This window comes from Ammospiza caudacuta, chromosome Z (genome assembly GCF_027887145.1).
Source record: "Ammospiza caudacuta isolate bAmmCau1 chromosome Z, bAmmCau1.pri, whole genome shotgun sequence".
Taxonomy (NCBI): domain Eukaryota; kingdom Metazoa; phylum Chordata; class Aves; order Passeriformes; family Passerellidae; genus Ammospiza; species Ammospiza caudacuta.
The window spans coordinates 44,406,147-44,433,403 of NC_080632.1; the positions used below are offsets into that span (position 1 = coordinate 44,406,147).

Sequence of the window (27,257 nt, forward strand, 5' to 3'; positions counted from 1 at the left end):
ATGAAGGGCCTGAGCCGCCTGCTCCGCGCCGGGGAGGATGCCGCGCTGGGAGCCGTGGTGGCGAGCCATGAGGGCCGTGAGTCCGCGGGGGTTGCAGGCCAGGCGGTCCGGGGAGCAGCGCTGCACAGCACAGCGCAGCACAGCACAGCACTGCACGGCCCAGCCCAGCACGGCACTGTACAGCAGAGCCCAGCCCAGCCCAGCACAGCGCAGCACTGCGGCCGGACCGCCACCGTTGCCTGCCTTCCCTGGAGGCAGCGAGCCAGGCCCTCTCTTAGGGCTGCTGGAGCCCACCCAAACCTGCTTTTTGCCTTGATGGGAGAACAAAATGAGCGGTGGGGGTTGGAAAGGACAAAGATTAACACGAGCTGTTGTACATGTAGTCAGCAAACGTGTGGATGTAGGATTGGGAGCTGGGCTTTGGCACGTGGTGGTCCCAGGGGCAAGTCCTACAAATTGCCCACTCCCGTGCTTTAACTTCCCCTTTGAACGGCTCTGAGAGGGTTCGCTGGTATTAGTTACGTCCCTGGAGCTGAGCATCTGCCGCCAGTTTCACAGCCAGTCACCAAGTTTTGGGAGGCACACAGAAATCAGAGGATCTTGCACTCAGAAACACAACCCAGCAATGGGGTCTCCAGCCTTCAGCCTGCACACCAGTCTGTGAAAGAACAGATTGCTCTGGCGTGAGCTATGGGTAGTGAAAACAGGTGATTTGTGGAAACTAAGTGGTACTTGCCAAACCCTGCTTCGCCACAGTTCTGTGATCACAGTGTGACAGCCAGGAGCCATAATCTTGGGCTCTGGTTCTTGCTCCCAGACTGGTAAAGAGTGCAGAAAAAGAAAAGAACCACTGAAATATCGCCATTAGACTCAGTAAGTAGTTTTCCCCATTATTTATTTGAAATGGAAAATTACTATTTTAGAAAAAACATCTTAGTGACTTAGCAAGATCCCAACATTGCTCTAGTAATTTTACTTCCAGTAAAAAGAAAACCCAGAGAAAACTTTGAAAATGTTGCCAGATCATTAAATAGATTATTTCATTTTTAGAAATAATAGGATAAAAGTACTTTTATTGGCATTTGAATCCAAATATTGTTGATATTTTTTAAATTTTACCTCCTTGGACCTCCTTAATCAATTCAAATTCAGGAGTTGTTTTGCCATGTGTTTTTTAAGATAGTTGTGGATTTCATCTTGTGGACATCACAACAGAAGAGGAAATCAAAGTACTAATTCCAGTTAGCTCAAAAGAAAAATGGAATATAACTAATAAATTGTCCAATATAAATATATATGTATTTATTATATAAGCCAGACTTTTTGTATGGTGCCAAAGAAAATACTCCCTAAAAAACCTGGCAGTCACACATAGATAATTGATTGCTGCTGTTACTTGAAAATAGAGTAATTCCTAGTTACAGGAGCAGTGCTAAATGTTGGAGACCCCTGCTTGGATAGAAGGCTTCCATAAAGCTTAGTCTGACAGCTCTGTACTCCTGTAATTCCATACATGAAAAAAAAATATTTGCAAAAGCAGCAAAAGTTTGGGCAACAAATCAGAGTCATTGTGTGTCTACATTGTGATGGTTCTCAACTCCTGAATTACAAAGTGTGAAGAGAGAGATTTTGAAGAAATATAATGTACAGAGGAAAAGGTCTTTTTTGCAGCACATGGCCAATACATTGCTTCTGGACAGGAGAGAAAAGAACACTTAATTTTTTGTTAGAACTGCAAAATTGTCCTTGCTGATGCATATACAGTAAAGAAACATAGTTTTATCTTGTTTTTGAAGGCAGTGCTGAGTAAAGTCTTGGGGTTGTTCCTGATTGTCCTGCTTCTATCTTTGCATCCTCATGTAAGACAGCGGTCAGCAGGAATGACTGTGGCCTTATTGTAATTAATTGCTAATTAGTGCTGTATAGTTTTTTCTACATTTGACGTAAATTTGCCTTGAGCAAGGTATCCTTTGACCATTGGTTTACCTGAGCTTGAAATCAAGTTAGTAGAAAGCTCTGTTGGATACTTCCTAAGGTAATGACTATGAAAACTGGGACTGAGGCATTTATTCTTTAAAGATCACTGTTCATAATGATGATTTGCTATTAGCCATGGTCCTTGTCACAAATGCCAGGAGAGCATCTTTATTTGCAAATGCTTTTTTTTATTTTTATTTTCCTTCCTTGTGCCTGCATGTTTTAATATGAATAACACATAGACTGTGATTCCCAGAGAAGTTTGGAAGGATGATTCTTTTATTTGAGGCACTTGGATAATTTCTTAGGGAAACTGGAAACACTTTTGCAAGTATCCAGTTTAATTTCTAATTCATTTTCTACAGTAAAAATGTGATTATTCTCCCTGAGATGATAGCCACAGGGAACATATAAATGAAATTAAGTGAATGCTATACTGATTTTCCTTAGCATGCTCTGCAGTCATAGTGCCTCAGGCTGCATCCTGATTAGGCATTGATGAACTTAGACATAATGTGGTAGGATGAACTTGCCTGAGAGGGCTCTAAGGAATAGATAATTCCTGTAGTTCCTGGTCCAACAGACTGGTGCCTCCTTGATGATATCATTGGACAAGAGGCCTTCAGCCCAAAATAGTCTAGACAGAAGACATCTAACTAATTGGATTTTAAGTGTGACATGCTATTGGATTAAAAGTATGTACTAACATTTTTGCAACTGGTGTAACTGCTACACTGTTTTCTTTTAAGTGATTAATGAAATACTACAGTATAAACATGAAAAATATTCTCACCTCCAGATAAAGAAGGTCAGACACTGGAATTTTACTTTTCAGAGTTACTGAATATATCTTGCTACCTCAGCTGACCAAACAGATGCTAATTTTCGGATTGAGACATTAAAGGAAGGTCTCAAATCAAAAGTGGATTTTGTTTGTTTTGGTTTGTTTTTCCAGTCATGTCTGTTTGGTTACTGCTTTACATAGCTTGTGTTTTTGTAGTGTGTTTTAAAACAGAAAATTTCTCAAAGAATAGGAAATAAATGCTGAAGTTTGTAGTTGAAGTTACTACTATGCCTATGCTGTAATTTGAGATGCAGTTAGGTAGTAAGAGCTTCATAAACAAACTGTTCCTATGAGTGCCAGCTCTGGTAATCTGTGTTGTGAAAAGTCTCTCTTTAGTTGCACTTAAAAGTTGAAACTAGAAATATCAGCCAGATGTCTCTAAAGGAGAAAAACCTAGTCATTAAATGCTTTGATGACGAGAAGCAAGTGATTCTCATAACATTAAATCACTACAAAGAACAGAAAGTATAAACAATATTATCATCCCTTATGTTGGTTATGGCTACTTTTTTAATAATATGGGGGTTTTTATCATGTTTTCCCACAGTACTGCCAGATGAGAGAGAATTTCAACATGCTGCTAAAATGAACAATTTGGATACCATGGAAAAGCTGTTTAAAAAGAATGTTAACATAAATGCTGTAGATACTGTGAGTATAAGGTGCCTGACAATGTCTGCTGTGAAGGGTGATTCCTTGGGGCTGCATGGGGGAATGCCTGCATGCCCCCTCAGCGGCAGGAGAGAGGCTGCAGAAGGGCCCTCTAGGACCTGGGGAAGAAATAATTTCATGTGGCCATTATGGACACTGGGATTTGTACAGCTGAACTCTCGGGTTTCAGTGTCAGTGTATCACATTGGGAGCTAAGGGCTCCTCAATTCTGCCCCTACTCTAGTGTTTCCTCACAGCTCTTTGGTGACTAATTTCCCAAGTTCTCCATCTTTCTGAGTGGGAAGACTTTACCTCACAGTCACTTTAAGAATGGATTCATGCTGCTAGCATTATAAATTTCTAGAAAGAAGTATTACTCTTGGTTTGCATGGAACTGTGGAAGCATTCTACAATGTCCTCTGGCTCCAGCCTGAGCTCAGGGTCCAGGTTTACCTTAGATATACAAAAATGCATTTGCTATGCTGACTTCAACACCAGGCCTAAAATCTGAGATGTATACTTCACAGTAGCTAAATAAAGCTGTGTTCCACATGAGAGGTAGTTCAACAGCAACCAAGCAGTCATGATATTAATCTGGGAGTTTTGTGTAACAGTGTCCTCTCAATGGCTACATATAAATAATATACCCCTGAGTATTTATTTATTTATTGTTATTTATTCTGGGTTCTGAAAAATTTTGCCTCCCATGCCCACATGTATTTTCACTCACTGGGGAATATAGAAGATATTATAGTGCAATCTTTGACTTGTTTATGAAACAGACAAGGAGACAAACATTTCCTCTGAGTACACTTGAATACTGAGAGTATCAATTGCATTACACTCTAAAAGGTCACTTTAAAATAGTTCTTTCTTCCTCCTTGCTTTCCAGAGTTCAGGAAGTTAAACTAAATACGTTTTCAGTTCGGTAGCTTGAAACTTTTCTCTGTCATCCTTAAATTAGATCTATAGTATGAGAGAGTTACTAGTATAGCTGCAGAGGTGTTGTGCTTTGATTGATTATCCTAGTAGGGAGGTAGCTTATGCTGGCAAAGCCATTAGTTTTGTTAATGTTGATGATTCCTGCCCCTGTGCTCTCAAGCCAAATAAGAAAGGCTATCAGATTATGAGCTTTTTGATAGTACTCTTTCTATAGTATAAGAGGCTTTTTTCTGTCATAAATATACGTCCTAAATCCCACCTTTTTATTCCTTTTGGTGCATATGATTGTAAATTTAAATTTATACAAGTCAAGTGAGCTTCAGAGAAGCTAAGAAAACAAATCCAAACTGACTTTTAAAATTAATTGATTAAATGTCTTAGACATCTTTGTATGGAAACTATTTAGTCACTAATGTTAAACGCAGTTATGCCCACTTTAACTGAAAGCAAAACTCTCCAATAAAATTTGATTCAATTTAACGAATTTCTTTTAAATATATACCACAAATTACTTTATGGAAGTCTTCTTGAGAAGCACTGAGCCCATTCACCTCTATAAAATTACTCACTGTTTGCACAGTGGTAGCTTTCATTTACGTAGATGATGACTCAGTATGGGAAGGTGACTAACACTGACTGAGGGAGAAATCTTGGCTTGCATTGCACAGGTTTAGTCAAAAGCAAGGAGGATACCAAAAGCAAGTCTAACTGCATACATATGGACCTGAGCTATTCAAACTATACCATGCAATAAAATAATAAATAAGGATACTTCTTGTACTGCATGCACCCCCCCTATGCAGTGTTTGAGTTCTTAATCCCATTCTGACATTTCAATGAAAGGACATTACTACGTAGACTAACAAAGTCATTCTGTTTTTACAAGAATTCTCTAAGATCAATATCTAAATGCTATCCAAAGAAATAGGAGGAGAAATATGAAATAGTATATATTAACAGGTACATTTGGTAACAACCAGAGAATTCCAAAATCCTGAGCACCTGCACAGGGAAAGAACAGTATTGCAGACCTGACAAACAAAGCTTTCCTTATTCCAGCTGAAGCGCACAGCGTTCCATTTTGCTGTTGCGGGAGGCCATGTGTCTGTGGTGGACTTTCTTCTTCATCACAAAGCTAGACTTGACATGGCAGATCAGGTAAGCTGGCTTACTTGTTTTGATTCACATGTATAGGAATTCCTTTGAGTAAAAGCAGATAATTTTCTTGTGCTCCCAATTGTGCAAAAATTAAGAGCTTGCAGTAAAAACTCCAGTTTTATACAAATACTCTATTTCTTACAAATAGGTGCAGTCTTAGAACTGCACCTATTTGTATGAAAAAAAACATTTTTAGAGGAAAAACACATTGCCCAAAGTACTGGATAACTTGAATACTTGAGTGAGCACAAGGCACCTCCCTTGGCCAGGTCACAGTGTTTACCTGATACAGCCAAGGACTTTATTTGCCTTGTGTGCTGCAAGAGCACACTGCTGACTCGTGTTCAACTTAGTGTGCGCCAGGGCCCCCAGGTCTTCCTCTGCCAAACTGCTTTCCAGGCAGTTGTCCCCAGCCAGTACTGCTGCCTGGGATTGCTCCTGCTCCTCCTCCTCAGGGGCAGGACTTTGCATTTCCTCCTGTTGAATTATGTTTTGTTCTTGCCAGGCCATTTCTCCAGCCTGTCAAGGTTTCCCTGGATGGCAGCACACCAATACAGTCTATCAGCCATTCGTCCCAGTTTAATATAAAGTTGGCTGCGGGTGCATTCTGCCCATCATTCAGGTCATTAATGCAGATGTTGAATAGCATTCCCAGGATGGATGCCTAGTGCATTATTTGTGACCGGCCTCCAGCTGTTCATAGCTTGGAAGGTTTTTCAGGGCAGACTTTTAGGCCACAGCCACAAATTTTGCTGAAGCCTAGATTTATCTTACTGCCTGCATACCAGGTACGTATTCCGTATTGCCCCCCACTGTTTTCCACAGCAATTTCTGCAAACATGGGAAAGACTGGTAAAGTGGAGTGAGTCCCGTGCAGAACCTCTAGAATGATTAGAAGTGCAGAACAGGGTATATGAGGGGGTGTCCTAATATCCAACCTAAACCTCCCCTTACACAGCTCCATGCCATTTTCTCTGGTGCTGCCAGGTCAGTGCCTGCCTCTCCTCTTCCCCTCATAAGGAAGTTGTAACTGCAGTGAGGGCTCCACTCAGTCTACTCCAGGCTGAAAAGACCAAATGACCTCATTTGCTTCTCATGTGGTTTCCCCTCAAGGTCCTTCATCATCTTTGTGTTCCTCCTTTGGACACTCTTTAATAGCTTTATGTGCTTTTATTGTGGCAGCCAAAACTGCCCCCAGTACCTGAGATGAGGCCACAGCAGCTCAGAGTTGAGCTAGTCCTTTTGTTTTTAAGATGTTCAAAACAGGGTTAGTTTTTTCCTATAAGAGAAAAAGGTTTTAGAGAATTTGAGAGGTGAGAACATTACAAAGAGGTCTAAATGGAAAAATATAGTGACTCATGGAAGTATATTCATTGCATATTGTCACTTGAAATGTCATCCACTGCACCCAGGACTATCTATCTGCATGGTTTCTGGAGAGAGAAAATAATTTCTAGGTAGGACTTCATCCCTCTGTCATAAAATGGGATCAGTCCTTCTCTAGAGATGCCAGACCTTCTGTGAAGAAGTCAAACATTTATCTAGGTCTTGCTCTATTGCATTTAGCTTAATTTAAGTGAGATGAATCCCACCCACACTGTCAGGTGTTCATTTTGCTTTTCTAAATGCCTACAGACTGGAACCCACTAATACACTGAATCAATCAAAAAGATTTAAAGAAACTTTGCTTGAGGTATTTTGGTGGTAATTTTTGCCTTTGTCATTTTATTTGAAGCACGGCCTGACAGTGATTCACCTTGCAGCCTGGACTGGAAATCTGGATATAATGCGAAAATTAGTTAAAGCAGGTGCTGATCAAAAGGCTAAGAATGAGGTTTGTTGATGAAAAATTTTTACCAACCCTAAATATGTTTATGTTGGGAAAAAATCAAACATACTTACAGACTGACTTACCATTTTTTAGGAAGGAATGAACGTACTGCATTTTGCAGCTCAGAGCAACAGCATTAAAATAGTTGATTATTTCCTCCAGGATCTTCATCTGAATGACTTGAACAGACCTGATGGGGTACAGTGTGTTTCTGTTTATTTCTTTGATGTTATGAGGCTTTTGTTTGGGGGAAACAATCTTGATTTGGGGAATTCAAATGAATTTTAGTTTAGATAGTTGCATGTACTTTTAATTACTGACTTGGATACTGAGAGACAGATAAAAGAAACAGCCAGACAAGCCCTTAGGGGCAGCACCCTTCGTCCCTCTTTGCCCATTCCAGGTGGACTGCAGACACCCTCCGCTGTCCTTGCTTCTGCTGCATGTGATGCTTAGTCGTGGAAAGAGAAGGTTGGGTTCAGTCCCCAGTCAATTCCTTTTTTTTATTGCGTTTGCCTCTCACTAGTTTCCTCTGCTCCAGAAAGCTTCTTGAATGGATTGCAGTCACCTATGGGTGACTGTACCTTCCCCTGTGTCTCCTCCCTTGCATCTTCTGTGTTTGTTGCTGTATCTCTCCTTGTGCATCCTTCCCACAGCAGTGCCCAGCCACTCTTACATACATTTCCACATAGGCATAATTTGGTTCATTATGGTGAGTTAAGTGTTGGCACATCGTGGGGCAGTTGGGTCCACTGTGGAGTCAGCTGGAAATGTCTGACAGGCAGCCTCTGACATTTCCCACACAGCTCATCTTCACAGACCCCCGTCCCTACCAAAACATGCCAGTTATGGCCAACGTGGCCATGTTTCATCAATTAGAACACAGAACTATGTGCAGCCATCCTACAGAGGTGCACTGACTCTCAACAGGTGCCTTGTCCTCATCAGGTTTTCCGTGGTTTTAATTTCCACAGTGTTGGGATCTTGTTTTGAAATGCTATGTAGATAAGTCAGATATTTTAGCTTTACATGAGGAAAACTTATTCCTGTGAGATCTGACACCTAAAGAACAAATCTCCCCTTTTTTTCCTTCTGAGTTTCTTGAATTTTATTGACTCAAGGGTCCAAAATTCTGAATTCTTTTCACAAATGAAAAGTCTGACAAATCAGAGTTAATTTAACAAAACATTCCTTTGAAGGTTTAGGCCCTGGGAATGGAAAGCCGAGGAAGGACCTGCTCAACCACCTGTTGAGGCTGCATCATGATTCTCTACTAGGTGCATACATTTTTTTTCTAGATATTTCTATAGGCACTACCAGGCATGATGTGAAGCCATTTTACCTAGCTGGTTATATGCCTTACTGTCTTGAACAGTGGTATGGTTTTGTGTCAAGATAACTTTCTGCAGTTGAGTTTGTAAATGGTTTGAAAAGTTTTTGTTAGTTTTAACACTACCAAAACCCCCTACGATGTTCAGTGCTAAATTCAGGCCTCCTGGATGAAACTTCTGAGATACATCAGTTTTGGTCTCTGTTTTCAGAATTTGTATCAAACTCACCCATGGAAATAAATTTTGCTGTTTCTTTGCTGCCTGTTTCTGAGCATTCTCAGACTTTTAATGACATAATTAATATTTTCATACTGATAAAAAAACAGGATTAAAATATTTTGAGTGTCTTTTACACTTTTTTAACATTTCTAAACAGCTTTTATATATTTTATTCGGGATATGAAAGATGTATGATCTGTTTGTATACACTTAGTGTAATTTTAATTACTGCTCTTCTATGTATCTTCTACTATTGTGTTAATCTCCTTAGTCATATGATATATAAATTTTTATATAGGATACACATATACATGTGCATGTCATATATCTAGTAACTAGAAGTATTTCTACTTGCTGTAACACTATGTTTCTTTCCGTAATTGTTTTCTAGAAAGGTAAAAAGCCATTTCTTCTCGCCTCTGAAAAAGGCCATGTTGACATGATAAAAAAATTGGTTGCTCTGAAGCTATTTACATCTGAAAAAGATGAGGTAAATGTTTCTTTTCCACAGAAGTACAACTAAAAATGTGCTTATGAAAAATTATTTTGTTTCACTGTGATTATTATACAATCAAATATCTGAGTGTGCTGCACAGAAGTTACAGTGAAATAAGGGACCAACAAACATATGATGATTTTTAGTGATAAAGGGAAGGCAGTGGGATGATTGGCAGGAGACTTTTCTGTACACATTCATAATTTATGCAAAGCAAGACTAGCATATGCTGTCTGCTGAGAGAAGTGGGGAAGCCTGGTGATAAAGGTGTCAGCCTCTTCTGGGAGATCGTACTTCTCAGTATTTCACTCTGTCTGTGTCTGTGGGTGACTGTGTGATCAATTTTTCAAAGGTGTTTAAAAGTTTCAGGATGAAAATAAACACCTATAAATTCTTTTTCAGCAGTACCTTAGCACTTCAATCTGATTGAGTTTGCTTTGACACTATATTTTAAGGTATTTTCATAATTTTCAAAGTCTGCTCTTAATTTTTTTCCTTGCTTTACTATTTCTAGAATAAGCAAGTTAGTATTTCTCTGCATCTGAGGCATTGTAAGACAAATACAGTAAAAATTGTGAATATGTCAGATGCTGCATTTACAGAACCACATAAGTAAGCCCTCAGGAAGTGATGTTGGATTTTTTGGTTTTCTGGTAATAGTTTAAAAGCTACAGTGCCACCCAGAGCTCTGCCGTACTAAGCAGTTTATCAACAGAGGTTGACAGGTGGTGTTGTCCCAGATATCTAGCTGGTTAAAGGTGTCGACAGCACCAGGAGGTAAATGCTGTGTCCTGCAAATTAGGTAAGAAGCCAGGACAGAAACTCATCTCCTGGGTCACCAAACCAAATCACACTCTAACCATCAATGGTAAAAAGGATTCCACATCTTCCCACTCAATGCTGTGAATGAAAAACTGTTCTGGACTCTCATTTTTCTGAGAGTTAGCATTCTTCTGAATTTTTTAACCATTTTTATACTATTTTGTATGCTTGCATTTTCTTTTAGTTCAAAAGCTGCTGCTCTGCCTGAAGTTGTTAGTTGCTTTTTTTTGCTTGGTGGTGTGGTGTTTTAGTTTTGGTTTTGTTTCTGTTTTGTGTTTCTTAACTTCCTGGAAAGAAATTGCACTGATGGTGACAGAGATCAAAGATTGTGATGTTGACATCAAAGCCATGACAAATTTTTATGCTGTGACCCAGGCTTTTTTACTCTTTATATCAATGGTCTTGGGGGCTCAGTGAAGTACCCACCCTTGTGAGAACCAGTACCTGAAGTTTTCTTCTGATTCATTTATTTGGAGTTAGAATTTCAGCTCTTTTTTCCGGTATACCCTGAAGTTTTCAGACAACCACCTAGACCAGACTACATCAAGATTAGATTGAATCTTGGTGCATGCTGTGTGCAGTTGCCTCCCTCTCCTTGTATGTAAGAAAGACTTGTATGTAAAAGACCAAAGACATTTGTTGGTTTTAGTTAATGTCTTTATTCTGGATTTTAAAATATATTATTTAATATTTTAATTTCAAGGAGGGAAACACAGCATTGCATTTAGCAGCCAAAAATGGTCACAGTGAAGTTGTAGAAATTCTGCTTGAACAATGGGAGGAAATAAATGACCTCAATCAGGTAAGTACATCTAAGCTATTGAAAGAAATAAAGTTAGAGATTTGAAAATTTTTCTAAAAATTCAAATTTGAAAGGAAGAGATGTGGCACTGAGGAGGCTTCTTGCTGGTTTCCTAGTAACTTTGCATCCTGTTTCCTAGTCTTGCTGGTTTCCTAGTAACTTTGCATCCTGTTTCCTTGTTCCTTGTCCAATAAATTAACCTCCCTAAATTATCCCTCTTTCAGTGTCTTCCTCTGTGCTCTATCCCTTGCACACATCCTCCCCTGCATTTGGCAATCTGTCGCATAACTACTGGCAGAGGAGAACAGAGGAAGACCTTGACCCCCTTGCTTTCTGTCATCCAGCATTTTTAGCCATGTGATCCCATTCCTTTTAACATCTCACTTTTAAGCACTTTTGGTGCTTTTCATTATTATTCATTGAGCCAGTTGGATTTGCATACATTCCATCACAGGCACCTCAGCAGAGGTAATTTGTATCTTGTCCATCTGTCCTCAGTTGCACAAAAGTGGCTGCAAACACTTTCCTGGTTTAGTGTTGGTGAGCTCAGCCAGCATATTCATCAATTGTGTAATAGCTGGGAAGGTAGTATTCCTGAGTTAATGCACTCTTCAGGTTCATCTTAAGGCTTAAACAAGGAGTGGAGGAAGGAAATGCACACTAACTGCTCCTCTCAGCATTCTTGCTTTGTAAAGGGTTTGTGTCTCTTTCTTCTATGGGGCAGCTGGAACAACCTGGGCGAGGTCATTTCCTTTGTTGAGGAAATGCCCACTGTGGGAACCTGCCATGTGGCTGATCATTTGTTCTGCTGGGCCAGGGGGCAAAATGAGTAACTCCTACCCAAGGCCCTCCTCTTGGTTTGTCAGTGACAGACTGATTTGAGAAGTTCCCTCTTATCCAGCTTGGCTGCTCTTTTCAGCTGTGCCTGCTGTAAGGCTCATGAGCCTCTTTGAAATGTGGAGCCCTCCTGTTTCCAAGGCTTGTCTGGGAATGTTGCTTCTGCACACAGAGCTTGTGCTGCTTGTGCCCCTGTCTTGGCATGACTAATGGTGTGACCTTCCCATCCAGATGGAGATGCTGTGATCTGCATATGAACAGATCTCTCTTCCCATAGCATGAGCAAAGTACTAGCATGTATTGTCTAGTGGAATAACATCAAGACTTTAAGCAAAGAAAAATTAGGATTTATTGATTCTTTTGTGATTGTTGAAACACCAGAGTAACTTTCATTAAACCTTTGTGTATTTTAGATGTTAAGCAGGAGTTAGATAATTGTGTAGTTGATGTATCCCTTTTTATAGACTTGTGTGGAGACATGGAGACTCCTTCATTGTGAAAAGATTTGAAATAAATATGAAACAGGATTACTTCTGCCTAAAGTTCTCCTTATAGCTAGCAATTGGGGTTGTGAATTTGTCAGAAATCCATGACATTGCACTGACAGGAATTGGAATTACTGTACATACTAGCATAATAGTGATGTTTCCTGGTGCTGAATGGCAACAATAGTGGTGTTTCCTGCCCACCAAAAAGAGCATGATTAATATTTTTAGAATAATTTTCTGTATTGTAAACTTTGCTATACATCTGTCCAGATAAATATCATCTGTCACTTAACTGCTGGTGAGTAGCCGTGTCACTCAAGAGTTGGATGGTCCTGATGGAACCTACTGGGGGTATTTTGTGTCTTAGTGTTGTAGTCACATCTCTTAAATTGGAACAGATATTTTGTCTCTTTTGGTCTAGAATGGAGAAACTGCGTTTTGCTTGGCTGTTGAGGGAGGTCATGAAAAATGTGCTGAACTCTTGCTGGAGGCAGGGAGTGACATCAATGTTTCAACTCAGGTATGTACACAGCATCCCTCCTAGTGGGGCATACTAGACTGTGAAAAAGACCTTAATAGCAAAGGATATTTGCTCTGGGCTTTTTTTTTTTTTTTTTTTTTTTTTAAATGAAACCAGTTAAAAAATAGAATGGGGAATGTAGAGAGTGCTAACAGAATAAAACCAGTGTGGATGTAAAATAACATTAGCTTTATTTGATGGAATACTGTCGTGGAGCTTTTCATTTCCTGTATGCCCACTAGTACAACATGTGACTAGAAAATGTGACCAACAAGGATAACTGAAAATCCTCCTTTTTGGCAGTGTATGTGACTGATCTGATGACAAACTTGTTCTCTACATGTGATTCCTGAATGGCAGTCCAACTCATATCTGCTGAATGGCTTGGCTAGCCTGCTGCAAGAAGTTTATGATTCCAGCAGAATGAGAACTTGTTTGTTTAAGCAGAACTATTTTGTAAAAATTAATTTTAAAATTTATTTTATATTAATTAATTTTTCTATTGATTTATTAACTGTCCTATGGATTTACTGGTTGATATGACCATACTTGCTTGGTAATGGTCTAACACACTAACAGAGTAGGAGATATGTTGGCATTGTTGTTGTCCATGGCACAGTATAGATGATGATGCTGTTCTGTCTCTTTTAAGAGAAGTTGAATGGGACCATAGGATGTGTGTGTTCTTTAGTATGTTTGTTGTGATATAGTAGAATTGGGAATTTCCTTCACTGTTGTCAAAAACATCATGCCAGCTGCTGATGTGCTTCATTTTGTATCATTATGTCAAAAGGTTTTATTGGTGGAGGGGATACTAAGACAAATTTAAATTCAAGATTTCCCGATATTTATACCTCTCTTTAATACTGTTTTTTTCAGCAATAAAAATGTAAGTTTTTCTGTCTATGAAATTCCTTTCAGAACAATAGCAGTGCTTTGCAGGTTGCAATTCAGAATGGACATCTATCCTTGGTTACTTTTCTTATTGATAAGAATATTGACCTGGTTCCTAAACCCGAGGTGAGTGTTTATCAGTATAACTCTTCTGCTGCTCCTCAGCCTGTCCTGTTTTTCCATGGGAATTCAGATTCAATCTCAATCTGAATGAGATTGAGTAGTTCCTTGAATTTTTCCCCAAACACACTATTATTTTGTTTCTAGGTGTTAGTTTAGCCGCACACACAGACCAGTAGAGACAAGATCCATTTGCCAGCCCAGTGTGGGCCTGAGCAGGCTGGAGCAGTGGGAGTAGACATGGCCAGGCTGCACCAAGGGCCAGGCATTTGGAGAAGGAGAGCCAAGTGCCCTGCTTGAATTTAGCAGTAGTAATGCCATGGGCAGGGAGTCAACATGATTTTGAATAAAGATAACTAAAATGTAAATAAACACTTCAGTGCTTTCACCCTCTGCAGGTAAATGCACCCTCAGTGCCTTCAAAATCTGCATGCCAACATCCTTTGTGATTTAAAAAGAAAGAGGTATTTATATTACCTAAATCCTCTCTCAGATTAGATATTACAGATATTTGAGATTTTCTATGAGTAGGAAATTATTTTCCATTTCTGCAGTACAGGATGAAAATAGAATCTGGGCTTCATGACTTACACCATGATCACTGGCCTCTTGCAGAAAGCTATCAAGGAATAACAATTTATGTTGTGCTTGAAATGATTTAAAGGTCAGGCAGTTGTGCTGCTTGTTCTCCTTAGCTTTCTGCAGCAGAAGCAACTCAAAAAATCTTTGTGTTCCAAAAATTTCCAAAAAAATTTCCAAATTTCCAAAAGATTACATTTTGCAAATGTTTCCATCATAATGTTGCATAAGAGCTTGTTTTATTTTTCTGTAGCTCGGAAGAGATGGCTGTGTTTTATAAGAACACTGAACTGGTGCCTGGCACCATAAATGGTACTGGTATGGAATTATTCTTTAGTTGTATTTCACAAGAAACTGATCCATCACAGGTTCAATATACAAAGTGATCTTACCAGCCTAATGTGGATTTTGACTGGTCTTGATTCTGTGCCCTGGTTATTTTATTACATAATCACTCAAATAAAACCTCTGTCTTACTAATTGTAATTTGTCATGTTTTATAAATATGACAGTAAGTGACTTTAGTATGAAGAGTATTTCCAGCAGCAACACATGACAAGGGTTTGTTCCTGGAAAGTAGATTTCAACATCAGTTTACCAAATACAGAATGAGTCTGTCTCTAAGCCGTTCAACAAAGGGCAAATCCCCTTCTCTGAGGAAGCAGGAACATTATCCTGATCTCTCTGCTGTCAGGATAGCAGCAGATCCCAGGCAGGAACACTTAGGAGGAGTGCCTTGCTCTATTCCTAGGTGGTGGCACACTGATGCACACCCCATGCACTCAGCATTTCCAGTCTTCTCAGCTGTATTTGAATACCCACTTCCAGGTGGGAGCAGGCTACCACCTCTGGTGTAACTCCATACATCCAGGTGTGTTTTCTGCAGTGTTCAGCCTCTGCTAGAGCATATCACCTTTGCAAGTGGTGGGCTTCAATTAGAACCTCTTTGTTGTTTGTCTGAGCTTGTAATAATATTCCTAAATATAACAATTTGTTATTTTCCCTCCACAGCAGAAGAATTCCCCTCTCCATTTAGCAGTCCTCAGTAATAATCTACTGGTAGTAAAAAGCCTTTTGGATGCCAATCACGACATAAACTCCTTAAATCACGTAAGAAAAGCTGGGAATTTACACAGCTTTATTGGTAAAGGGGAGATTACATGGATTTTGCTTGAATTTTTTTTCCTTATGAGCACAGGGTTCAAAAAATAGGAAGGAAGAGGCAGTTCCCTCCTAATCCTTTTGTGTGTGTACATATGTATTAGTCACTGGTACATGCTGTGCTAATATTATTTGAGCAAGATAAGGATAGCACAATGCTGTATACTCAGAAAATGATTGGGTAATGTATTGTTCAAGTCTTATGGTTCATGTAATAAATGACAGAAATGTCTAATGGTATTGGCTTCAGAGGGAAGCCAGTGCAGAATGTCATTTGGCAGGAAAGAAGTTAATTTTTCCTTAAAGCAACCCACCAGGTCCAGTGTTTTAGATCTGTGACCAAAACAGGGCTGGTAAGACAGCGCTGTTAAAGCTGTTGCTGAACAATGCTTGCACAGCACCAAGGCCTTCTCTGTTTCACACTCTGCCTCCACCTTAATCAACTGGGGTGCTCAGGGATCTGGGAGGGGGCAGAGCTGAGCAGAGCTGAGCAACACAGCAACACCAAATGACAAGGTCACACTTCTCTGTGATGCAATCAGTGAGCAGCTGTTAACTGAAAGGATGCTGCTTTGAGCCCATCCACAGACAGCTACACCTGTCTCCCTTATCTTAACCAGGATTCGTCTACCCTGCTTGGTGTCAGTGGTCTTTGGAGGCCTGGTTAATTGTTGGCCAGTTCACTGTAGATCATATACACCACTGATTTGTACCATACTTTGGTGCTGTCATGCTTGATGCCTTCTTTGCTGTACAAAATCTCCTGTGATTGTTAATGTCCATTTCTGCATTTTACTATGCTGAGTATCACTTTGTGTTGCTTTGCCTGGTAGAGTGGTGATAGAAGCACTGGCTTGTGCCTGATCTAGTGTTTTTGGGCCTTACAGTGCCCCTGAAGTGTACTCAGGTGACCTTCTCATGGAGAAAATCAACAGTTGCACCTTTTCATTTCCCTCCTTGGAGAGGCACTTTGTTGAGAGAGGAAAGAATGGCATTTGCCCCTTCTCCCTCAGGACAGGTCTCTCCCACCTGCTTGTAACACTACTCAGTTCCTTGAATTTCCTTGCATAATCACACTTTTTATACTATTGTATGGCTTAGATTATTGTGAGTAACAATTAACAGCTAATTGGGAATGCCACACAGGGATTTGCCCAGAGGCAGTCAATTCTCAGGGTCATCATGTGTGAAAGGAATTAGACATGTGCCTGAGGCTCTTACTGCCTCCCACTGTTTGGGATTTCATGCCTTAGTAGGAATGTAGTCCCAAGTAATTCATACACCATCTGAAGGAGGGGAGCCTTGCCTGCCCTGATGAAGCACAGGGATTTCCAGTGCTGTGTTGGGTCTGGCCCTTGCCTACAGAGCTGCCATCCAGTGCCCTGGAAAGAGAACAAGGGTTTCCTGATCAAGGAGCATGCAAAGGGACACTGAGAAGCTCTGAAGCCACCATAAGTGAAAACTCCCTTAGTTGGAGGTGTCACACCTTTGCTTAACCAGAGACCCAGCCCTCAAATATAATGATTGTGCCTGAACTCAAGGAGAGATGATAGAAGTAGATGTTGATTTCCTTAGAAAGAGAAACAGCAGCTCCTGCTGAGGGGCAAAAGGGGGAAGATTCAAAATAGGCAACCTGGCCTGTAGCAGGACAGAAAAGGGAAAATACAAGAATGACATCAGAAGCAAAACTACCTGGTGTCCATCTCTGAATGACCTCTTAGGTAGGCAGCAAGGTAAACACATGGCTACCTGGCTGTTCCAGTGTTGGGAAGGTAGGGAAGCTCAGGGAGTCCACCTCTAGGGACTAAGGGATTGACAAAGTGATCATAACAGAAGCAGCCACTCCCATGTCTCTGGAGATGGCTCTTACTGAGCATGAATGCAAAGTGTCTCCTCAGAGAAGATACTGCAAACCAGCAAGGCAAGTAAACAAACACCAGAAGGTATCCAATATCTCTGAGGAAGTGGTAGCAGAGTGGCCTGACAACAACTAGGTCTCCATCTAGGAGATGCCCTATGATGTCCTCCATCAGAGGACATCCAGTGCCTATGGTCCATATGGCAGAAGATTGTACAGAGCTCACATACACTGGCTCCTGACCATCACAGACTCCATGGCCCAGCTGTGTACAGACAGGCCTGCCACCTGTGGCACTTCAAGGAGAATCCCTCTTTCCCCTCCCCATCAGCCCTACACCTCAGCCATCCATCTCAGCAGAAAGACTGATCCAGCAGACCTGTCGAGTCCCATTTGGGGCACCGTGGCTCACTGCTGGGGAAATGCAGCCTGGTCTCCCTCATGACATGCAGAGGTGCTCCCCACAGTAGCAACAAGGATGAGTCTTGAGAAATCTGTGGTTCACCTCTTCCGATTGTTCATTTTATTGCTAAAGATTAATTCATACACATTTTTGTGGAAAACAGAGGCTGTCATTTGTGGGTGGAGTAAAGTATAAGGACAAGACTTTCTGGTCACATAAACCAGAGAATTTTATACATTTCTTCAACACATCTTTTGGAAATATTTTACACTCTGTCTCTAGCATGCTGGAAATTGCCTACAGTAGGTACTTACGTATCCCTAAATTTCTGCAGGAAAGAAAGTAGGGTGTATGAATAAAAAAAACCCTTTTTATATATGGGAATAAAAAAGTAAGGTGAATACATGAGATTTTGTGATCATAGTGTAAACTGTAAAATTAACTAATGAGACTTTTAATGTGGAACCCCTAGCCTGGTGTTTCTTAGGGTGCAAACTATAATTAAGATATAAAGGCCAAAGAAGTTCTCTAACCAGACTTACATAATGTAAACTTGCAATGTCAGAGAAGCACAGGCACAAAACATTCATCTTAGAAGGATAAAGTGTCCCAAGAAACATACTAAGGAACATTCCCATATATGCAGGGCTTCCACAATTACTCCATTATTTGCTGCTGCGTTTCACCCACAGATGTCTGAATTTTCTTACTCTAATTTCTGTAAAAAAAAATAAATACATATTTGGTATATGTAGCTATGTAGAGACTATACAACCCTCCTTTCAGACTCAAAGATTTACTTGAAGGTGAATGCCATTTTAGCTGTATTTCTTGTTAATGGTTTGGCCTTGTTTAATGATTTTGTTTTGGGTTTTTTTGTATGTATGTTGTTTAAGGTTCACTGAACCCATTATGGGAGCAGGTAGACTTCTGCTGTGCATCATGATTTTGTGGTAGGGCCAACTAAAAAGTTCCATTGTGGATGTGGCGTGATGTACTGTTGAAAACTGTGGATATCCAGTTCTCTTGGCATGAATTTCAGCAGGGAAAAGGTTACTTGAGAGAATAATATGGGTGTGGCTTGCCAGACACATGAAGCCCTCTGTCCAAAGCACCTTGCTTCAAGAGGGAAGAGAGAGACTGAGCTTGTTAGTTTACAGTACATTAGAGGGGCATAACAGCAACCTTTTCCTGAGCCAGCTGGAACTTCTGCCTGGTTTTCCTGCAGAGATGCCATATGCTGTCTTGTCTGCTTGATAGAAAACTGGCAGATCACACAGAAGTTAAATGGTTTCCCTCTGTTCAGTATTTTCTCACCAAGGTCACCTCTTGTTGTGAATCTGTTTTAGATTCAGCCTGCAAGCATGATGCTTCTAAGTTTGACTCAATGCATTTATTTGGTGTCTTCAATTCCAGAGGCAGGAAACCCCTCTACATCTGGCAGCTGATCTTGGCAATGTGGAGTTTGTGGAAGTGCTGCTGAAGTCAGGCTGCAATCTCAAGACCATGGATAAGGTAAATTGCATTCCTCACACATGTAAGGATTACATGATTTTTTGTTCTATAATCTTCCTTACAGAGATGCATAAAGCACATGTTGTCAGTTGTGTTTGCTAAGTAAAGCTAACTACAAAGGAAGTCTACTTTTAATATTGTTATAACTCAGAGATCTGATGGTTTTGGTGAAGAGCTGTAAAGCTCCCAAATTTTGTGGTTTGAAGGATAAACACTGCTTCCAGAAACCTTTCCAGGAAAATATGGTCTAGGCTTGCACAGGGGCAAATGGCCCGTGGCTCCTTGTAACTGTGCATCTGCAGCTGGGCCCAGTGCCAGGAGAAACACAGCTTTACCAGGGGCAGCGATGGAGAGTTTGCCCTTTAGCACTCCAGGTCATCTGAGAATCATGGTGACATTCCAGATCCATTCAGATAGGTACTTAAACCCTGAGATGATGTTCTGCCTGAAAGATAGAAACAAAAATGGTAATGGCTGGAAGAAGTACCAAAGCAAAGTTGCTGGAGAAGTGCTTTTGAAAGGACAGAGTACCAAACCCAGTATTTAAATATTTTAAATAAATTACTGCAAGATTAAGTGTTCCCTTTTACACCGTTACCACTTTTCTTAAAATTCTCTACGACTGAGTTGAAGGATTTGATGTTTATTATGAGAAAAAATCTTGCCCTTTTGTAACCTGAAAAAGTAACTTTCCTGCAGAAAAGTGTCCTGATGAGAAGTGAATCTTTATGGATTAGAATAGTCTTGTTTTGCCCTGGGCTGATAGGAGGCCTAGGGCTTTGTGTGGGGGTTGCATGGTTGGTATGTTTTGGGATGCTGAGGTAAGGTGCTGCATTGTGGTTAAGCCTTTCCATTTAGAATCATGCCTACAATTGCCAAAGGGCTGCAGTTCTTGTAGGGATCAATCCAGAATGAAATCTTGTCCACTTCCAACAGCACCTTAGTCATTGGGAATTTTTTTCAACGTATTTGTATTCCAAAGGCAGACACAAAAATTACTTATTGCCTACAACCTTTAGCACCTGCAAGACTTTGAGCAAGGCAGTGCTCTTGTATTGCAGCAACACTGTTAGAGGTTGTTGTGAGAATTTGGCTCTGAGCCTCTACAAGTTCTGGTACAAGTCACCTTTCTGGATTCTGTTTTATTTCTTGGAGTAGCTTTTTCCTTGCCTATTTGCTAGATGACCTCTGAGACCATGCCACTGCTGGGAACATATGCAAGTACAGTGCCCTTTGAATTGAATTGGTGCTGAGATGCCAAAAATGTTTCTGTGCTTGCTGAACGGTAGTCAGGAAGATGGGGAGCCTGCTTTGATTGCACAGTATTTTTCTGGCCTCCGCACCCTGGCAGCAGTACTCATTCTCCAGAGAATGCCATGCATCTGCTCCTGTCAGAGGTCAGGAAATGCACTCTGTCTTTGGTTGTGAGAGCAGAGAGCTCCCCATGTGCAGTGCTGTACTGTATGTGCATGCAGGATGCCAGCAGTGTCCACACCAGCACAGGGGTGCAGAAATACCCCCCCTTATCCACTGCCTCCCTCTGTGAAATGCAAAGCACCTCTCCAGAGCTGAGCCCAAGGAGTTCTTGTGGTCTCTGGACTCTTCACATATAAAATATGCCTATGCCTAAAAGATTTAATGAAATGTATGTTCATTGGCTTCCAATGTGATGCTCTTATAAAAACGGGTTAATTAGAATGATCTTGAGCACCACCAGGAGCTAGAACTCAAAAGGTGTATATTAGGGAACTTTAATCTATGTGGGGAACTAAAATAACTTATAATTTAATTAATGAACCTTCTAATTAAGGGATTGGCTTCTTTTAGATCTATTTTTCTAGAAAAGCCTAGCACTTGTTATGTGGAGATCAATCGTAATATTTAAATCCCAGGCAGTTGCACTCAGTGCAGATCTGCTGAAAATAGACAATTCCAGAGAAATCCCTTTAGAGCCACCATGATGCCTGCATCACAGTGAAGCGCTGATAGGAGAGATGGGTACAGGTAGAGTGAGCAAACCTCTGCAGCTGGTGTTGCAGCAATGGCTTTGAATAACTGTGACTCCTTCTATACCCATGAAGCATCAGCCTGCAGTTGTGCTCCTTCCAGCTCTAATAAGAAAGTAATTTTCTTTTTATTCTGTGAGTCACCTTCTCTTACCATCTAAAACAAGAGACAGGTTTGCCCTTTAAGCTGGATATTTCCAACTTTGCCAGCCTATCCATCTGAAATGCCCGTTTAACCATAGCATGGGAATCAGCTGTATTTGTGGTAGTTTGAATGTGGATGCAGTGACTGGAGCGTGCAAGCCGGTATGAAGTATGCAGGTCTGAGTGCAGGTTTCTGAAAGCAGCAGTACCTCACCAGAATTTTTACTGGGGAGTTTAGTGTGTGAGAAAACTGACCACCTCTGGGCTGAGGTGATAAAGCTTATGCAGAGCATAGGACTTTGATTGTAGTTACCCAAAAGCCATAAAAAAGGGATGGGGTCTGTAAACAGTTCCTGTGTTTTTCTTCTATGACACACTTACCCAAGATTATGTTCTGACTCACTGTCCTGCTTTCAGCATGGGAAAACTGCACTAGCCACAGCATCAAGGAGCCATCATGCCCTCATTGTAGATATGATCATTAAAGCAGAAAGGTATTTTGCCATGAAACAGGTAAGAGTTATCTTTCATTAAACACAATATGCCTAAGCTAAGGCAAAAGCCAATTCTGATTTTGAGGTATCTTTCAGCTGAGGTAGTTCCTTTTGGCAGGCAGTAAGACTGGCCTTGATAAACAAAAGTTAGGATTGGGAATGGGAAAGTCTCTAGCCCATCCAGACTTTTTTCCTGAATAGCTGTAAAACTGTAAGCAGATCTTAGCACTTTCCTGCCTTGTGCTCTACACATAAAGGGATGGAGAGAGATTCTAGGCCAAATCCAAACTGTGCCATCAGTACCATGGCTGGAATATCATGGATCCATGTTGATTTCTGGATCCTTTGGTACAGTAAAATCTATGCTTGAAAAATAGCAGAGTGGAGATGTCTGTGATTCCTTTGCTAGCAAGAGCTCAGCTACTTCAACAGAAGCTCCCTCCCTTTCCCTTGTGTGTTAATTATAAGATTAAATCAATGAGAAGGAAAAGAATTTCACAACAAGTGTGAATGACATGGCTTAGGTTGTCTGACCTTCTCACCTTCTTTCCCTAGTTGTTAATTAAATGAACACTGCATAGTGATGGGCTTCTCTAAAGGGCTACAAGTAACTGCAATATCAATTTGTGATTTCATTCTCACTCCTGCTTCCTGCTGAGTTAGCCAAGTGTATAAGCATACTGATCCTGTCCCAGAGCAGATGCAGGGGTTAGCTGGTTTTACCACCCCACTCCTGCCCTGAGTGGCCAGATCCCTGACACTAATGTTACAGGGCTGGTAAATCGCAGATCTAGATTCATTATTGCAAAAAAAGCCTCCATGAACACTCTGTATGGTGCATTTGATTTGCACCAGTTCAGCTGGAATTGTCAGGTACATTAATTGTTTCTTTCGGTCTAAAGAGAAATTAGAAGTAGTCTGTTGCCACAGAAGACATGACAAGTCTGACAGCAGTAAGCCCATAATATTCTCAACCTTTTAGCATTGTTCACTGAATTTTCTGAAGAGAAGAAAAGGTGTTAAGCAGATGCTTTTCTGCAGAAGCACCAGTGATGTTGGGAAATACAAATGTGTTTGTATCCTGTTGCCTGAAGCTGAGAGCACAGCCTTTGAAACAGCTTAAATCTTATGGCTATGGAATGTGATGCTGGTGGAGTTACCATACTGGAACTACGGCATTTAGAACCATTATTTTAAGGACTGCATTTTTGTTACATTCAGCTGACTTGTCATTTGTGACAAAGCATTAGTTACAAAAGGAAGTGTCATGTAGCTGAAAGGAAGGGCACATGATACTAAAGTGTGACTGTCATCTCTCTGTTTTCCCTCTTCTCTATTTATCACTTCTACACAACCCTTCCCTGTCATTGTCTAGGCTGGGTGTAACTGGATTTGAGGGCAGCTGTTACTATTCCGCCTTGCTGTTGCCTCAAAACACCTTTAGCAGCAAAGGGAAGCTGTGTTGCTGCAAAGGGGTTTTCTTTGTTTGCTTGAGATTTTTTTCCTGTGGCTTTTTTTTTTTTTTAATTAAACATCATAAGCAAATGATCCAACCAGAGAGACCCTGAAGCTGTCCTGTAGAATGTCCTAAAATTTACCTTGCATGTGTTAAGAAGCACGAAATAAAGTCTGCATCAGATGAATGGAACCAAAAATACATGACAATGCTTAGTTACCGAACTGTGATTTTTTTTCTCTGTAAGTCTCTTGTGAGGTTAGGAAATAACCCTGCTGTATTTTTCTGAATTTAATTTGGAATGAAGCATTTTATGCTTAGTATTTCCATTTGCCATTTCCTTTTTTGCTTAGTATCTGCTTTGTCATCCTCCATCAAATTCATAAAGAATTTTTCCCCTTGAAGATTTACTTGAAATGGGACTAGTACATAAACGTAATGAAATACAGAAAATAGCTGGAGCATACCTACCTAGGAATGTTCCTGGACACAGCTTAGTTAGGACTGAAATCACTGATTGACATGGGTTTTGCCCAAAAGGTGCCCAAACAAGAGGTAACTCCATCACTCCTGTTCCAGGTGAGCCATGCATACAGTAAGAGCATCACTTTTAATCGGGAGAGTAAAATCCATGTGGTTTTGATTTCTGTCGGATTTTACTTTTGCAGGAATGAAACCAGATCCATGCTCAACACACATGTGCACATTGGTGTTTAGGAGTCCCTGTGATAGACCTAATGGCTGATGGTACCAGCAGAGAATCTGGAAGTCCACACTGCAGCCCAGTGAAGCTGACAGGGCAGAGGCAGGAACAGGTTGAGAGGCACTGTGCCCATGGTGCCTACCGTCTCCCCAGGGAAAGATTAGTGCTTTGAGAAGCAAGAGGAAAGTTTAAGAAGTGTGCCTGAAACCCAGCTGTGTTTTAAACATGACATAGACAGAAACAAGCAGCACAGCACTGCTGACACAACAGTTGCTGTTACTTTGCTTTTGTGTATCAAGTACCAACGTGGCTTATTTTGCAATTAACTTACAAATACATAGCAACGAACACTGAAACTCTTTGTTTCAGTTCTGTTTCTATGAGCAATATAGAGTTCCTTTTCAGGCACAGAGTAAATCATCTGTCAGCAGCTACAGGGCCTCACTGAGCAAAGATTCCCAGCTCTGTTACACAATTTATCACCTGCTTTCTTTTTCAGACACATCTAGCTCATAGTGGTAATGGGTCAGACTTCAGCGTGTCCTTCAAACAAGATCACAGCACACAGACCAAGCAAATCCGCTCCTCCCTTTGGAATCTAGCATACAACCAGTTAAAGCCCCGTGAATGGAAAAAACTGGCTGTGTTCTGGAAGTTCACAGATGAACAAATTAAAGCTATTGAAGAACAATGGACAGGTAACAATATCTGAATGGCCAGACACAATATATAGGATAAAAAAACCCCACAAGGCAGTATTGCTTTTTAAACTATGTGAATATCCCATAGTGAAGGGGTACCAGCCTTGTCCCTGGTTCCTGGGAAGCAGTGCTGTAGCAGTACAGCACACTCTGCTCTCCCTCTTGGCCTGAAGGAGTCTTCCTCTTTGGAGATCAAAACTAGGAGCCACGAGCATCATGGAAGATTCTTGGGGGTGATGCTGCAAGTGAGGACCTGGGGAACCTCATGACACAGAGCAATTTTGCTCACATTCTGTCTGCACTGCTGCCATTAAACAGGAGTTTCTGGCTTCAGGCCTCTCAAGTGCTGGGGAGACAGTGCTTCTGTCAGGGGAAAAATGAAAGTAAAATTCCATTTTAAGATGTATTACATAGTTTTTATGTCTTCACAGTAGCATTGAGATAAAACAAGATTTTTTTTTAACTTTTGTAAGCTTCAGTCTGCATTCTTCTGCTGGATGAGAAATGTAATAAGAGTAAAGGAGTAAGTTTAAAACCTCTTGGAACTTTTAAAGTGCAAAAGCACAAAATACACTCTTTCCAGCATATTGGACAAATATTTTGTGTTTTGCATAGGGAAAAAAAGTTACAAGGAACATGGGAACAGAGTGTTGCTCATCTGGTTACACGGTACATTGCTGGCTCATCAGAATCCTGTTAAACATCTGTATGAAGATCTGGTGGAAGCAGGACTTCAGCCTTTAGCTGGTAAGTTGATACAGAGCACATTACAGTGTCCTCTATGAGAGTGCAGTGCCATGCTGAGCTCCCTGCTGGTGCTGGGAGCTGTGGCCAGGGCAGGGGTGGAGGACACTTTCTTCTTGTTGGGACTGCCTTTCCTGAGGGCTGAGGCTGTTTGAGAAAGAGCATTTATGTCAGACTTAAGGTTTCTAAAGGCAGACGTGCAAACCTTGCTTGCCTCATCTCCTGCACACACAGTTAAATTGTGACTGGCCATCCTTCAGTTAGTCTGAACTTGTGCAAAGCAGAGCACACCAATCAAGTGTTTTCTCTTACTTTACAGAGAAGATCAGAGCTTCAGTTAGCATTGGCATGGACTCCAGAAAGTGTATAATTTCATGAGTTCATCAACAAAACATGGCATATATGATGGAATTACATGCCAGAATGAAAGTGGCTTTCAAATATCTTTTAGGGAAACAAAAAACATATTTTGAAGTTGCACGAATTTTTCCACTCTAGAAGAACTTGCACTCCTGAAGTTGTTACTTTTTTCTCAAATGCTTGCTAAATAGAAATGTAAAACATTTAAGAATGAATGGCTGACTGGTAGCTTATAATTGCTAAGCAAGATTCACCACTTACAATTTCTACGTCTGACCTAACACTGATAAAGTAAATCTGTATTGGAAATGCAAATTACGCTACTTTGTGTTTGATGTGAAATGTAAATAAGAGGTTTTCTACATGAAAAAAATTAAATTTAGTAAGTGAAAGTTATGTGTATAAATCAATTAACACTGGCAAATAACTTGACATCTAGCCTCATTTGGGATTCAGGTTTTTATAAATTCTTGCTAGGATTATGAAAAATCTTTCTACTGCAGCGTTTGGTTTATGTAGTGAAGAAACACAAAAATGTTATGTGTAAACACCACATGTGGCTGCAGAATTTTCTATCATGGCATAACACTGCATACATACCCTCAAAAGAGCATTTGATACTTAATACTTCACACATCTAGCAATTATTTACTTATTTCTTGTTTATATCTTGAATTAATACTTGCTGACTGTGTTTAAAGGTTTTCTTATTACTGAATACATTTAATATCTGAAAAACTATGTAAATGTCTATTTTAGTGATCTTCTTTATAACATAGCAATAGTTTTATCAGGTAATGGAGGAATTGAATTGCCTTTTCTGTTTGCATATAGCTAGCATTATTTTGTGCTGAATCCTACTGTTTGTACTAAAAAAGTGATCTGATCTTAGCCTGAAGTCTTATTCCAAACTGTCCTCCTGTTTGCAATCTTCTTTGACTCTGCTGCAGAGTGTCCCAGGAATATGAAGAACAGACCAGTAAATCATAAAGTTCTGGAATTAGGGACCTAAAGTACAGATGCTTGGATTCATCAAGTTCTGCAACATTAGCTTGCAAAATGAAAATGTTTAAGAATTTGATGGACTGTAGCTCACCTAGCCTAAACTGGACCCTGGCTGTGGAGGATGCTACCCTGCTGTTCTCCATTTACATACACTGTTGCAGGATATAATTACAGTGCAGGTCAGCTATACTTACAT

The 27,257-nt window shown here is 40.5% G+C and overlaps 2 protein-coding genes across 3 annotated transcripts in view; one reads left to right on the top strand and one right to left on the bottom strand.

Moving 5' to 3' along the window:
- On the top strand, positions 1–26,074 carry ANKDD1B (ankyrin repeat and death domain containing 1B). Its single transcript, XM_058823730.1, has 15 exons — positions 1–76; positions 3,369–3,472; positions 5,474–5,572; positions 7,308–7,406; positions 7,497–7,601; positions 9,345–9,443; positions 10,975–11,073; positions 12,820–12,918; positions 13,840–13,938; positions 15,523–15,621; positions 19,350–19,448; positions 22,016–22,111; positions 24,751–24,949; positions 25,568–25,699; positions 26,016–26,074. The coding sequence occupies exons 1-15, from the start codon at positions 1–3 to the stop codon at positions 26,072–26,074; spliced, it is 1,563 nt and encodes a 520-aa protein (XP_058679713.1).
- The window catches only part of POC5 (POC5 centriolar protein), a 35,353-nt gene continuing 27,788 nt past the window's right edge, over positions 19,693–27,257 (bottom strand). The window contains exon 13 of one of the 2 annotated variants that reach the window (XM_058823726.1): positions 19,693–19,893. The gene's annotated coding sequence lies outside the window, so the exon portion shown is untranslated. Of the gene's footprint in view, positions 19,894–25,671; positions 25,844–27,257 lie in introns of those variants that run through there. The other variant, XM_058823727.1, reaches the window with a different exon arrangement.